Below are 14627 nucleotides of genomic sequence, written 5' to 3'. Positions count from 1 at the left end.
CAGATCATCTTATTTTCCTGCTCAAATTAGAGGTAAAGCTTTAAATGTAGAATCCAAATCAAGGCAAGATCATATATTTACCACTAGAGGGCGAAATCCTACAAGCTTATAAATATCTGTGTGAGACTATTCACTCTCCAGAATGTGGTCAAGGCTACTAACACAGATGAGAAAGGGAGACTTAGAAAGAGAGAGCCTTTTTTTTGGAGGAGGGGGATGAGCAAGAGAGAGAGAGAGAGAGAACGTCCTCCTGAAGGCCTGCCTCTCCCTTGATAATTGTGTCTAAAGAGAGTGGAAAGAATCCCTGAGACAGCAGGAAATGTGTGCCGATGGGAAGTTAAGCGCCAGTGCCATGACCACCTCCATTTAATAAGCTTTCCTTTACTGATCACTGCATGCGTTTGGCAGGGAGACATTCCATCCTCAGCAAATCCATTTGGCTCGTGACGCTGATTAAAATATTGTAGCCTGCCACACTCGCATTTAATTGAGCCATCCATAACTCTTCCTTGTGTGTTTCTACAGATAAGCTTTCTGCATCTGCAGTGTTTCCTATCCTATATTTCCTCTCACTTTATACTTCCATGAGCCCTTCTTTTACGGCATCTGTACTTTCAGGATACATGACGTAGACCAAGTGTAGGGCTTGCAATGTGAGTGCACCCTCACATTGCTGGTGAAGGAGGTTAATGTGCAATAAATCCAAGTCAACACACATTCTGAGTAAATGTCAGTCATTGTGTTGACTTAAAATGTTTCCCAGGGTGAAATGGATTAGAAATCCAACAGCGCGTTTGGGAAAAAGCTATTAGAGGACATTTTTAGCAGAAACTATATAACCACAGGGCGGTGATTTTGTGATCCCAAAAGAAAAGAAAAATATTGTTTATGTATTTACACTGCATGAGTGCATTTGAGCAAGTCTAAATGAAGGGCCTAAAACTGTTAGAAGTAACGACTCTGATTAAAAAATGAAGCAGGGGGGGACATCATGGGTTACAGAGTATTTCACATTTTCTCCTCTGAATTAGCCTACTTTTACCACACAGTAAATCAAGGCTGGCAATGATGTTGAGTGAAACATTAAAAGAGATCCCTCCTATCCACTCATTGTGTTTAACCTCTTCCCAATAAGTGGTTGTGGATGAGCGGTTGACCATCACAGACAAGCTGGAAAGTGGTCGTTTCACCTTCGTTGGAAACAAATACCTAAAGAAGTGTTGTTTTTAGCTCAACTGAGTAATCCTTTAATCCTGATGTGTCATAAAGCTGTTTTCCGTGCGCCCCCCCCCCTTCCCATTTTTATTCTTCTCAAGCTTGTTTTAAATGAATACCACATGTGGCTCAGGCTTAGGAGGGAGGGAGCCGAGTGATTTAGCCTCTCATCCTGCGGCTGCGCAGGCAGCTGACAGCGATCCAGGCCCAGGCCTCGCCTGCTCTCACACTGCACTTCCTCCAGTCTGGTCCCAGGATGCTGTCCCTAGGGAGGGCTTCGGCATCTGGACTTGGCCGCAGCTTCGTTTCCCAGAAAACAAGCACTCCCTTCACAGTGCTGCCAGAGTGACCTGCAGGCTCAACCCGGTGGGCCCTACTTTTAGTCTTACTGAAGGATGTGGTGGTACAAAATGTTACAGCAAGTAATCCTTCAGAAACAACAACAAAAAAACAGATAAGGGTAATCAAGATCAACAGAAAAGAAGTATAAAAGTAAACCGCATCTAGATTCAGAGTATACTTTATTATTGGTAATACTGGTGTAGAGGAATACAGATTTTTATACACCTGTTTCTTTTTCTGTGGCAGTAGTTCTCAAGGACTGGGTTTCATTTCCCACACTTCCCAGCCTCCTTTCTGTGCTATGCAGCAAGTTTTCAAAGGCTCTTCTGTCAAACTGTGTTTGACAACTTTCAAATAGTCCTAAACCTTTCAGTAATTGTTCATATACTGTAGAGAGGATTTGGCAAGAAGGCCTACCTATTTTTTTTTAACCAATTTCCTTCTATACGGATCAGCACACTTTGCTTTAATGTATTGTTGTCTTGTCCTCCCCCTGCTGACAATGGATTGAAGCAATGGTCTATGTCCCCTATATCTCCAGTGAAACAAGTAGTCATGAATTCTTTCCATTTACAAAACAGAACAGTTTTACCGTAATATGTCCTGATTACCTGTCATTTACTGAAAGTCTTGGTTTCTGCTAGCTAATCAGTTCTAGACATGTCAAAGCAGATAGTTTACCTTATACTTTGATTCTTATATTTCAGATCTGATCCTGAGCTATCTCTATAGTTATGCTGCTATAGGCTTAGACTTCTGGAGGACATAGGGACCCCTTTGTCATCATTCTGCTTCATTCAATCTCTATTCTTCCACTCTGCAGAACCTGTTAGTTCTATATCTAACATTATGCTCTCTCTGCTTTTTCTGACAGTAGCTTTGCCTCATCTGTTCCTGTATGGCTGTGACAACATCCTGGGGAGAAATATCAGCTGTGCTGCTTCCATCAACACCCTTGGTTATAGATGTTCAAGATCGTCCTGTTTTTTAGTGTAGACCTGATTCTCTGACTGCGATTGGTTGGATGCGCAATCTTTATCCTCTGACATGGGAGTTGGCTCGGAGCTCGTCTGCCTGGCTGTGTGTTTCCTGGACGGGGCCGCCTGTGGAGCTGGTTAACAGCTGCCTTTTCTATTCCTCTGCTTCTGTCTACTTGAACCCCAGTCGGCCTCAGCAGATGGTCTCTCACACTGAGCCTGGTTCTGGTGGAGGTTTCTTCCTGTTAAAAGGGAGTTTTTCCTCTCCACTGTCGCTACAAGCATGCTTAGAGTGAAGGATTGCCATCGAGTCAATGAGTCAATGCGATCAACTAGTTTTCTTTGCATAGAAAACTTTGAATCAATTTGACTGGATGATCTGGTGAACTGTAAAGTGCATTTAGATGACGTGTTGTGAATAAACTGAATTGAATTTAATCTGATTTCACACTCATAACTCACTCGTAGTCTGTTTCACCTTGTAACAAAATCCACACCAAACAGTGTTAATTTTTGCCTGGTTGACTTGGTGGTGCTTAATGTGGTGCATCCAATGTCTGGCAAAACAGCAGTTTCTTAAATACAATAATGATTAAATAATAATAGTAACTTTAGAAAAAAAAGTTTTATTTCTTTAATAATTAAATATAATTACATCAATGGTCATTTGTTTTCTATAATCTTTTAAGGATCGGATTTTGTTGCCAGCTGTCAGTCCTCTTCCTGGGTGTGCAGTACTGAACCTGAAAATCTGGCCAAGATAAATTTGTGATTGTCTTAACTCGTCTTTTTGTGAAAATAGCCATCTAGCTCTGATGGAAGCAGCAATATCCTTATAGTTTTAACCAAATGAATGGTCCTTTTTCAAGTTATAAAAGATTACACTTTCCCTTAAAGGAACCACACAGCAGTTCTTTTAAAACTATTTTTGCACACCCATATAAAATGAGGAACAACATACAAGTAAATTTTTCCTTTTTTGTATTTCACATTCTATTTTATTTTGTGTTAACAGTTATGTTATTTCCTGATTTTGTTATTCATATATTGTTACAGTATAATACTTAGTTAAAACTTTGAGTTTTAGTTTGTGGAGAGGGTTAGTTGCTGGTCATGAAAATATTCACATATAGTGTATCTGTAAACTTAAATCTCATGTTAAAATATGCATGTCAATTAATAAAAAAAGACAGAAAACAATATCCTGATTTTTTTTTTATTTTACACATCATTGCCAGGGTTCCCAATTGTTTTGAAAAGTACTTTGAATCTCTTCCTATTTTCAATCAAGGTTCTCCAATCTAGGTTGATGAAATTGAATTGTTAAGAAACAGCATCAACTTAAAGGTAGAACATATATTAGAAGTGTCTATGACAATTTGAAGAACTTGTACCTGTTTTTATAGCTTTAAATTGTAAATATTTAGCTAAACGTTAATATACAAACACAGCATCAATGAAATGCTTAAATCCAAATGACTTTTTTTAAAGTGTGGGTTAATAAACATTAAGTAATGCTCAAAGACTCAAGAAAGGATCCTACAAAATACTATAAACCTTATTGTCTTATCAACCTTGATAATGGTGAGCTATTCAGCTGCCTACAGACTCCAGGCCAACAGGGGGTGGCTTAAAATGACTTGAATCTACATCTCAACATTTTTCTTCTTGCCTTGAATTTGCTAATACAGCTTCAAAATTGCTAATTTGATTACTTTTTATATTATCTAACATCCATCCATCTTTTCCAGCTTATCCCCCCAGGGTCGCAATGGGGCTGGTGTCTATCTCCAGCAGTCTTTGGGCGTAAGGTGGGGTACACCCTGGACAGGTTGCCAGTCTGTCACAGGGCAACACAGAGACAAACATCCATGCATGCACACACACACACAGTCATGTTCTTGGACTGTGGGAGGAAACCGGAGTAACCCAGAGAGAACCTGTGCATGCACGGGGAGAACATGCAGTTGACCAGAGTTGCTCATAAGCTAGATATAAATTAAATAAACATATACCACCCTCTACAAACTCAGGTTATAGTGTTTCTGAATTGCCATTAATTTTCTAAGAATGTTTACTAACTAGTGATGAACCCAATGCATTTGTGATTCCAAATCCTGACAACTGTGATGGTGCAGGGGTAAAGAGTGCAACCCATCAGCAGAGGCTGGTTCAAGTGTCAGGCCATTAGAGTCCCCCCCAACCCACCAACCTGGGCAACCAATTTCCTGTTAGCGGAATTCTAAATAATGACCATTAGTCCCAGAAAAGCTTCCTGGATCTATCAATCATCACTTTTACTCAGAAGCTTGTACTGTCTTGGCTCACATGTAAACAATATGATTTCTCTCCATTTTAAGAGGGAAAACATTATTACAGCCATTTAATATGATTTACAATATTAGACAAACCAACGCTGTGTCATAAGTAAACATTAATAGGTGTAAGTTTCAGCAATAATTCACAGATTTTTTTCAGGTTGAGGGAACCCACTGCTGGACACTAATTTTAAACAGAGATCAAGCTATTCTTTCAGGACTTTTATTTCTATGTAATTACTCATTTGGTTTTCTGGGGGAAATGATTATGCTCCTTTAGGAGTCGTTCCTTCCTCATTAGCTGGGTTTCTAACCCTATCCCAACTGACTTTGACAGGCAAACACTATTATTTGCATTTTTAAACAGACCTTCTAAAATTATAATTCAACCCTTGTTTGTTTTTCTGTTACTTTTCAGCTATAATATGAGCGCATTGTTTGCATAATTTGTTTGAAACAAAAAAGCATATGGAAAATACAAAGTCCTAGGGGGGAGATGTCCCAGAAATGAAAATCCCTTTAAACTACGCATGTACAGTCTCATAACATAGATATTTTAAAATCCAGGGGTTATGCAGGGGGCTTAGCTTTTCTTTTAAATTGAACTAAAATAATTTTAAGCATTTTTGTATTATGCTTTTCATGAAAAATTTCTTCTTCCAAGCAATAGAATAATACTATTTTACATACAGCTATGTAGGTCTCCAAAAAATTAGGGTTAAGGGGATTTTTAATATTGATTCAAAATATTGCAATGTGTTATGCCATAAGCCATGATATGAATTTTGAAACACTGCTGGAGCAAAATCTTTGCTCTGCTGCACCAACCACAAGAGTTGTAACCAAAAACACTGTTAAAGGCATATTAAAGGAGGGACTTAACGCATCCCAGGGAAATGTGAACCTGCTCCTTTCCGTGCTTTTTCTGTGCCTTTCCAAACAAGCCAAATCAGAGAGAACCTATGAATGGAAGAGCATGCAGGCCAGGGAATAGGAGGCTTTTCACTGCCAAAAGCCAAGTGGACCTAAGTCCGGTTTTGCAAAGCAAGTTTAACAAACAGACTCAAATCGTGAATTGAAACTCTGAGTTCTTGGTTTCGCAACAGCTGCTGTTAGTTAGTTAAATCAACCCTGAGTAGGTGCACTCTCAGTTGAGCACTCGCATAACAACTATAGCCATTATAACTGGTGCCTGGATTTAGTGAGTCACCAACAGGCAAAAGAATGTGCCTATTTCACACCACTGCAACTTGAGATTTTAATGAAAAATTAGACAAAAATATTAGAGAAAGTATTTAAAAGAAAGAGCAACCACACTGCAGGTGCAAAATAAAGGGGGATGGCGTAGGAGAAGAGGGCGAATAGAGTTAATGCAGATGTTTATATGAAGTCCTCTATGGCAGGCTGTATTGACATTTATTAATAGTCTTTGCCTCTCTTTTATTCAATATGTAGATCACTAATACAGTATAAGAATCTTCCTGGTGAAAACCACAGTCTTAGTCAGAACTGTAATTAATAAATGTAATTGCAAATGATTTCCTAAATTACATTTTTGCAGCAGAAACTGAATCTCAGAATGTCAAAAAATAAAATTACACTTGTAAGAACGATGTTTTATATATCTAGAAATGTTTGCACATTTTAAGTAGCCGTTTTGACGTTTATCAGCTTAAACCAACACTAAGTAACTTTTCAACCTCCAGAAAATATTTTTATAACTTGTGATTATATGTTGAGTTACAACTAGAGACATCTGCCATGGCCTGAGGGGTTCAGTATCACTTTCATGGGCACTAAGCAACTTTGAGGAGGGTGGCAGTAACCCTTAACCTGACTCCGCCAGATGGATTTGCTCCGCATATCCATCTGGAAACCTTCCGTTGAAGTAATTTTGGGAAGGGGCAAAAATACTGGTTAGCTGATTGGCCTATGTTGGTGATAGACGGGCCAAATAAACCAATCAGATCAACGATGCATATGACGTACTAACAGAGCGACGACGAAGAGGAGCCAATTGATAGATCAAACTCTTGCCGAAACCAGTCGGGAGAAGAGCAAAAACATCTTTTACTCTGAGAAAAGCCTCCAGAGCAGTGTTTTGCTCTTCTTTCAGTGAAGAAGTACTCTGTAATTCCGATAAAACTTGCTTGATAGCCACGCTAACGCTAGTTTCATCGGCTGAAGCCGCCATGTTCTTTAGACTGAACTGTCGAGCTTCTCGTTGTGTCACACCTTAACCCGCCTCAAAGCCAACGCTGATTGGAAGTTCGTTTGGTGAACTGCTCCAAATTTTCTTTAATGGAAAGTAGCCAGACTGATCTGCGAGTGAAAACTTGAAAGCTCGCGAGATCAGGATGGTCTCACGAGGCTAAGTAACCCTGCCATACAAATAAAACTACAGATGTTCAGACTGATTAACGGCATACGTCACTTCCCCCTTTCTCAGTTCTTTACAAAGACGGAAGCTGATGCAACTAAGTTTCCCTAAGAGACTGTATATTCGTGAAAATTGTGCAGGGTTGATATTCAGAAAATCCAGCACCTTCCTGCTGGGATCTATATGTGTGTCTACTGTGAAATTTTAAGAAATAACATTATAGTCATTTTTTTCAAGGCTCTAAACTCGTAAGCAAATCAGTCACTGATGAGTCGGGTGAGTGGAGGGCGACAGTGGTGCTGGTTATGCAGGAGCATGGTACAAAACCAAAGTTATACGTTTCTTATTTACAATATCGTCATCTGGCATTGCTTCACCACAGTTTAATTCATTACCTAATCCTTTCACACAGCCACTGGAAATATAAAAGTAGTTCAGTTCAAATGCTGAGGACAAGATTAGGATTTTACCATGGTATGGTCTTTACCATACTAGTGCTTATAGAAAATGCTTTCTTTTTCTGAGCTTTGAAGACGCCTCACCTTATCCACAACAGAAATCAACAGACATTGTAGGTCCGGCAAAATAAGGGAAAGAGTTTTTGATGATTTTGATCATTTTAAGTGTTTACTCTTGTGTAACGCAAGCTAAAAAGGAAGCTAATTGTGACCAAGTGGTACCCCATGCCAACGTGTCTTCAGCTAGTTTATTAAGCTTTATGTCACTAAGGGTTTAAACACTGATATATCATTAACATTTTTGTGTTTTTCTGATATGGTTACTAGATTTGATTGCCAAAATATGACTTAAGAGTCAATTTAAATTGAGTACCCTTGTGTCTATTAGCTAAAAGCTCCATTGTCTCACAGTCATGTCCAAATAATATGAGACATATGAGTGCAAAAGTTATTTGATTAAGTAGCATATGCACTCAAAACCTGAGGTAATGGTAAGAATACAGAAATTAACCAAAAGAACCCGCCCCTCCCTTCCCACCTTTAATGTCATTAAAATACCTGTAATTTGTTTTGTTTTCTTTGTACAAAGGCCACTTACAGCTTTCAAATAAGACATGAATCATTTTTTTAAAGAAAAAAGTAAGGGATGAGGAGTAAAACAAAACAAAACAGAAAGACTATGAGATTTGAGGAAGGAGTAACAATATAGAGCCCAGAAAGGTCACAGTTGAAAGAGGCCACTGAAAGTGAAAACAGCTGGAGAAAAGTGAAGATAAGAAAAATGATGTTAGCATAAGTGGTGAAGATTAGAAGGTTTTTAGAGTCATAGAAAGGGAAAAAAACTGATAATGGATAAAGGGAAAGGAATCCGGTCTATCTAACTGGACCACCTAAAATGTAATCATTCTTGGTGAGAATTCCAGGACAGAGATGTTAGATTTGGTTTCTTTTTTAAGACATTTTGAGGCCCAGTAGGACAATCATCAATTTAAGCTCGACTAAAGATGATTACTGAAACAAGTCATGTGGTCATTTAATTTCTTTTTTTGAGTTTTGATTAACTTTTTTTTTTTTTTAATCTGTTTTTCCTATACCTAAAAGTTGTTTCTGTTTCTTAGAAGAGAAAATTACACAATAAAATGTTTGAGGTATTCTTGATTTTTTTTTTTTTATCTATTTACATATGTGATATTTCTTATTTAGTTCAATGGAGAGGTGTAGCTTTACCACCCTTCCTTTTGTGCATTCCTGCCACCTCCAAATGTAAAGTTTTCTAGATTTGGCAATGGGCAAGACCAAACCAGTTTGCATGTCTCATAATTTTGACCCCAAGACTCCAAAGGTCTGATCTTCAAGGATAAGGAGAGGTAAGTTGCTTGTGTTAAATCAAATCAAAAAATGCTTATGCAGTTAGTGGGTGTGTTGCAGGTAACTTCAAAGATTGTGTGAGTAATGAGTAAGAGGTGCAGAGGTGGTTTGGGCAGTGCTATTTGATTTCAGGAGGTACTAGGAGTCAAGGGAGAGCAATATGGAGGACCGACTCTGCCATAATTAAAAATAAATACGGAAATAAATGCATGCTCAATAAATAAATAAGCATGTAATTAATTGCGCCCCAAAATACAATAAACAAATACATGTAGGTAGAAATAAAATAATACAGTGAGACGAATGAGGAGAATAAAACAGACAAAAATATTATATTATACACATAAATAAATACTTAAAAAAATAAGTAATAAATAAATAAATAAAATTGAAGATTATAAGGGACAATAAATAAATAAGGTAATTATTACAAAGGTGAATAAACAAAGAAGCTAATTAAAAGAGATTCATACATTTATGTCTCACTGCATAATTTAATTTTTATCTACCGGTACATTTATTAGTTTATTGTATTTTGCGGGGCAATTACTTGTATGCTTATTTATTTATTGAGCATTTATTTATTTCTGTATTTATTTTTTTATATGGCAGAGTTGGTCCTCCATAGAGCAGTGTGGTCGAAGAGACAACATGCCATTATATGTAATAATAGCCATATGTAAAATAATAACATATTTATATTGTAAAATTCTTAGTTTTAAAATCCAATGAAGCCTAGTTAGCTGGTAATCAAATTTGATCTTCTGCATTATTAGATGCATAGAAAAGTAATACAGCACATTTTTGGCAGTCTATTTCCCTGCAACTGACACCAGAGGCATATGCATGTATTCAAATGATTGCTCATATGTCTATTAATGACATCAGAAGTAGGCTCTATTGTCCAATGAAAACTGACTGAACCTAACAAAAACCCCAGATATTCTAGACATCACTCTGACTATAGTCAGAATTGTTGTGGATGACGTTCATGTTGACAGGTCTGCTCATATTGTCCCAGCTAAGCATTAAGCGGTGTCAGCACGAGCAGCTGCTGCTGTTGTAGTTGAGATGGAAATGTCATAAAATAGAAAGAGCCTCTCTGTACTTCTCTCTTTCAGCTCGCGCCGCACACAAGGCTGCTGCATTTAAAAATCAGGTCAAACTGAATATCCTGCCGCTGGCTGCTCTGATATGCTGGTAAAACGACTCGCTATGGCTGTATTGCTGGAATCCCACAGCTTGTTTGGATAACGGTTCCCATTGCCTATCTCCAGTTTGCTATCATTTCAGAGCAACATACAGATATCTGCAGTTTAGTTTGCCAAAGTAACAAAAATAAATATATGAGCTGAAATTATATTTAAGAGGTGGAAAAATTACTTCTGCAACATTTTTTCTTCAGTTTTTTTTTCCAGTGGTTGTTTTTCAGTTTTACTAAAGGACAAATATTTGTTCTTTGGTAAAACTGAAGAACAAGTTTTACCAAAGAACAAAAACCTAATGATAAAAGAGGCTGGTGGAGGTCAACCATTTTCTTCCAGTTATCTTGGCAGTTTTCTTAGATTTCATGATAACAAGAAACGCATGTGTTTAGGGGTTTGCATTAAAACATGTGCCTCCTTTTAACTGAAAGGATTTGAATTAACCTCAAAAGCTTTTCCCACAAAGTAAGCAAATCTTTTATTTTAATCAGAATATATATTGACAATTTTTAAAATAAATAATACTGCAATCCAAATATATACAAATGGTTTATTTCAATTTTTCCTTATCTCTTTTTGACACTTTTAAAAACATGAATTTGCATTTAAGGTTTAAAAATGAGTCTGATGTATTCAAATAATTTATTTTATTGTTTTCTTTTTACATTTTTTATCTTATTAACCAAAGAAAATGTCTCTTTCACAATATTCCCACTCATGTCTGGTATATGATGAGATTTTAAAAAGCATTTGGGGAAATTCCACCCTTTTTTTTTATTTTTTTGTTTTTATCCATTTTGTCTCTTTTTTGGGGTTACAGTTGAAGTGGAGATCTGTTTAAGTCCTGTAAAGTGGCTTAAGATAGACAGTGTTACATGAAATTACTATGCAAATATATTTTGATTAACTAAAACACACAGATTACAGATGAAGAGTGTTAAAGCATGAAGGGGTGTTTTTCATTCCATCTTGTTTACTCCGATGTCTATAACTCCTTCTTTTTCTCCTCTTTATCTCATCCTCCTCCAGTCGCTTAGGCACTTCCCTTGATCTGCACAGTTTACAAGAGCTCTCCTGTGTGGCTCACATTATCATTTCACACAAAGACAGCCACAGATAGTGTTGGCGCATAAAATGAAAGAAGGGACAGTCTAAATCTCCTCCAATCATAACAAATCAGCGATTCAACCTCCGGCACCAGGCTAAGAAGATTACTGTCATTTTCCACCACTTGTCCCTTGTAGCTAACAACCTCCAATTAGCAAATCCTGCTGTGCATATCTGCGCCCTGACAGGGAGCCACCACGACAAGCAAAGAAATTAGAAGTCCTGCATGTTAATTCGCCATGCTCTGGCAATCTGTGTCAACATCATAACACTTGCAGGGGACAGACGTTTCAAAGGGAATTATGGCAGCCAAGGCACAGACATTAGAAAGAACAATAAGGTCCCAAAACAAACAGCACTACATTAGAGCTGTTTGAGGCAAGAGAGGGGACTTTTGGGAGCAAACAGAGGAAAACAAGTGAAGAAGGCTGCAATTATAAAGTTTGACTATTCAGTGGGGCATTTTATATTACCTGTTTTAGTAGGTAAAACCCCATGCAAAAAAAATAATACAGAAACAATAATTTTGCTTTCATGACAATTATACTTTATTTTGCTATTTTACTGAGACACAACATTTTATGAATTTATTGTTACCCATTTTTTAGATTTTTAGTTCCTCCAATATTCAAATGCTCAACATAAAGTGCAACCCAAACTTGTTTTTATTGGTAAAGATGTATAAAAAGCCTTAAAACACATATACCGGTATATCAATTCAATTCAGTTTATGTATATAGCTCCAATTGACAACACTTGTCATCTCAAAGCACTTAACAGAGACATTTAACTAGATTATACAGGCAGATTGGTTCAAAGTTTTCTATCTAAGGAACACCAGCTGATTGCATAGACTTATTGACTCAAGGGCAATTCTTCACACCAAGCATGCTTGTAGTGACAGTGGAGAGGAAAACTCCCCTTTAACAGGAAGAAACCTCCAGTAAAAGCAGGCTCGGTGTGAGCGGCCATCTGCCAAGGCCAACTGGGGTTATATCTGTTATTGTACAAAAAAAACCCTAAAAAAATTATAGCAGATTTATTCAGAGAAAAACAAAATGCTTGATGAAATGATCAAATCACCTGTACATCACTCACAGCCTGATCTTCAAAGAAGTTAATACATACCTTTAAACTGCTTGTGCAAAAAATAGAAAATACATGTGCCTAAAGTGGGTGTGTTGTGGGTGATCTACTAAAAGCTAAGATCAAAAGTAAAATGATTTCCTTAAAAGTTGGAAGCAATAGAAGTCAAAGTTAAAAGAGGAAATATAAATCATAAAACTGAGAAAAGATGACTCAGACATTCTCTTGGACCCCTGTCTGACAGTCCATGGTCACCTTTATGGCATAATTAGGCTCTAAACAGCTTGATATAACTCAGACATCTTCTCTCAACACGAGATTGACTCAAAAGAATGAAAGCAAAGTTAGGCCTATCAGAATTTTATAAAATACATAAAAAAGTACAGAGTTTGAAAAGAGAGAAAAATGTTTCTTTTACTACCATGTAACGTTTATGGACATTCATTTTTTTTTTTTTTTACTTTTAAGCATAATTTCACATTTTTCAATCCTAGATGAAATACTACCTGGTCAGAGGTCTTACCTGTTGCTGCTGATTCATTCTGAATGGTAATCCTACAGGAACTGTTTTTTGCTGTAAACAGGTGGGTCCTGACGCTGAGATCTGTTGGTTCTGGAAATGGAGGGCTGAATGTGGCTGATTCTGGCTCGGTGGTGGTGACTGTTGATGTTGCTCTGTTTTGTTTAATGCATTTGTCAACATAGACATGGGCTGGCTGGCAGAATGAGGTGCTTTGGGGCTGAAGTGCAATGTGGGCTTAGAGCTGTGACCCTTCATGTCTAACTGATGGGAGCTATTGTGACCGTTTGACTTAAAGAGGCAGTTGCTGATCCCTTTATTATGGGCCCCAATCTTTTGCTGACTGAGTGTGGCCTGGTTAGAGACTTTTGCTTTGGGAAAGCTGCTGGTGGTGGGTTGAGTGCTCATAGATGGAGGCCAGGTCGTCATTCCTACATGCTGGGTCTGCTGTTGGTGATGGAGAAGGGAACCTGGCTGTTGCTGGTTTGCTGCCATCTGCTTAAGCTGTTGAGCATGGGATATTTCAGGCCAGCAGGGCATGGTTCTTGTGTGACCTGTCTGGGTATTTGCTTTCTGTGAAGAGTTGGTCGAAGATGTGCTGCTCAATGTGAATGAGGGACCTGCTGAGGCAGGCCGAAGCTGTGGTGAACCGTTGGGACCTTGTCCAAAGTCCTGCGACTGCTCCGTCTTTATCATCTTTTCCACTGGAGAAAGCAGAGTGGATGCTGCTCCAGCTGAATTTGGTCGACCAAGATCCAAACCAAACGTGTCATCCTGCTTTAGCATCTTCTCAAACTCAAGATCATTGAGTGGAGGCACTGACTTTGTCAGTTCATCGAAGAGATCCTGGAGTTCTGGGTCAATCTGCCCACTACCTTCATCTTTGAAGTCAAAAATCATCTCAGAGCTTGAATGGCCACAAGACTGAATCTCTTGGGGCTCTTTTTTCATTTCTTTCAGAGTCATGTTAAAAATGTCAGACCCAATTCCATGGGGCATCATGTAGTTTTTTCTTTGCACGCCAATGGGTGAGGACCCTTGCAGAGGATGGGTTAAGTTATGGTTGCAGGAACCATGACCCAGACCACCTGCGTCCAAACGGACACGCTTAAAGTCTGATCCAGAGAATCCACAAGAGATGCCATTCTGCTTTGATACGTGTCCAGGGTTGTTTCCTTCCAATTTCCTTCGCAGGGATCCCGCAAGCTGCAAAACACAACACAAATGGTTACAGAGTTTTTTTTTTTCAATTCAATTCAATTCAGTTCATTTATATAGCGCCAATTCACAACACAAGTCATCTCAAGGCACTTTACAGTTCAACCAGATCATAGTCAAATTAATTCAAAGTTTTCTATCTAAGGAAAACCAGTTGATTGCATTGACTCATTGACACTAAGCATGCTTGTAGCGACAGTGGAGAGGAAAAACTCCCTTTTAACAGGAAGAAACCTCCAGCAGTACCAGGCTCAGTGTGAGCGGCCATCTGCCAAGGCCAACTGGGGTTATATCTGTTATTGTACAAAAAAAACCCTAAAAAAATTATAGCAGATTTATTCAGAGAAAAACAAAATGCTTGATGAAATGATCAAATCACCTGTACATCACTCACAGCCTGATCTTCAAAGAAGTTAATACATACCTTTAAACT

The 14627-nt window shown here is 38.1% G+C and overlaps 1 protein-coding gene across 1 annotated transcript in view; it reads right to left on the bottom strand.

The window, feature by feature from the left end:
• The window catches only part of maml2 (mastermind like transcriptional coactivator 2), a 63564-nt gene that overhangs the window by 3868 nt on the left and 45069 nt on the right, over nt 1–14627 (bottom strand). Inside the window, exon 2 of the mRNA XM_015388552.1 lies at nt 12980–14182. Coding sequence (XP_015244038.1) covers nt 12980–14182 — 1203 coding nt within the window. The remainder of the gene's footprint in view (nt 1–12979; nt 14183–14627) is intronic.

This window comes from Cyprinodon variegatus, unplaced genomic scaffold (assembly GCF_000732505.1).
Source record: "Cyprinodon variegatus isolate N-32 unplaced genomic scaffold, C_variegatus-1.0 Scaffold427, whole genome shotgun sequence".
Classification (NCBI taxonomy): domain Eukaryota; kingdom Metazoa; phylum Chordata; class Actinopteri; order Cyprinodontiformes; family Cyprinodontidae; genus Cyprinodon; species Cyprinodon variegatus.
The sequence above is the reverse complement of the archived record's forward strand: the minus strand, read 5'-3'. Positions and strand labels throughout refer to the sequence as shown.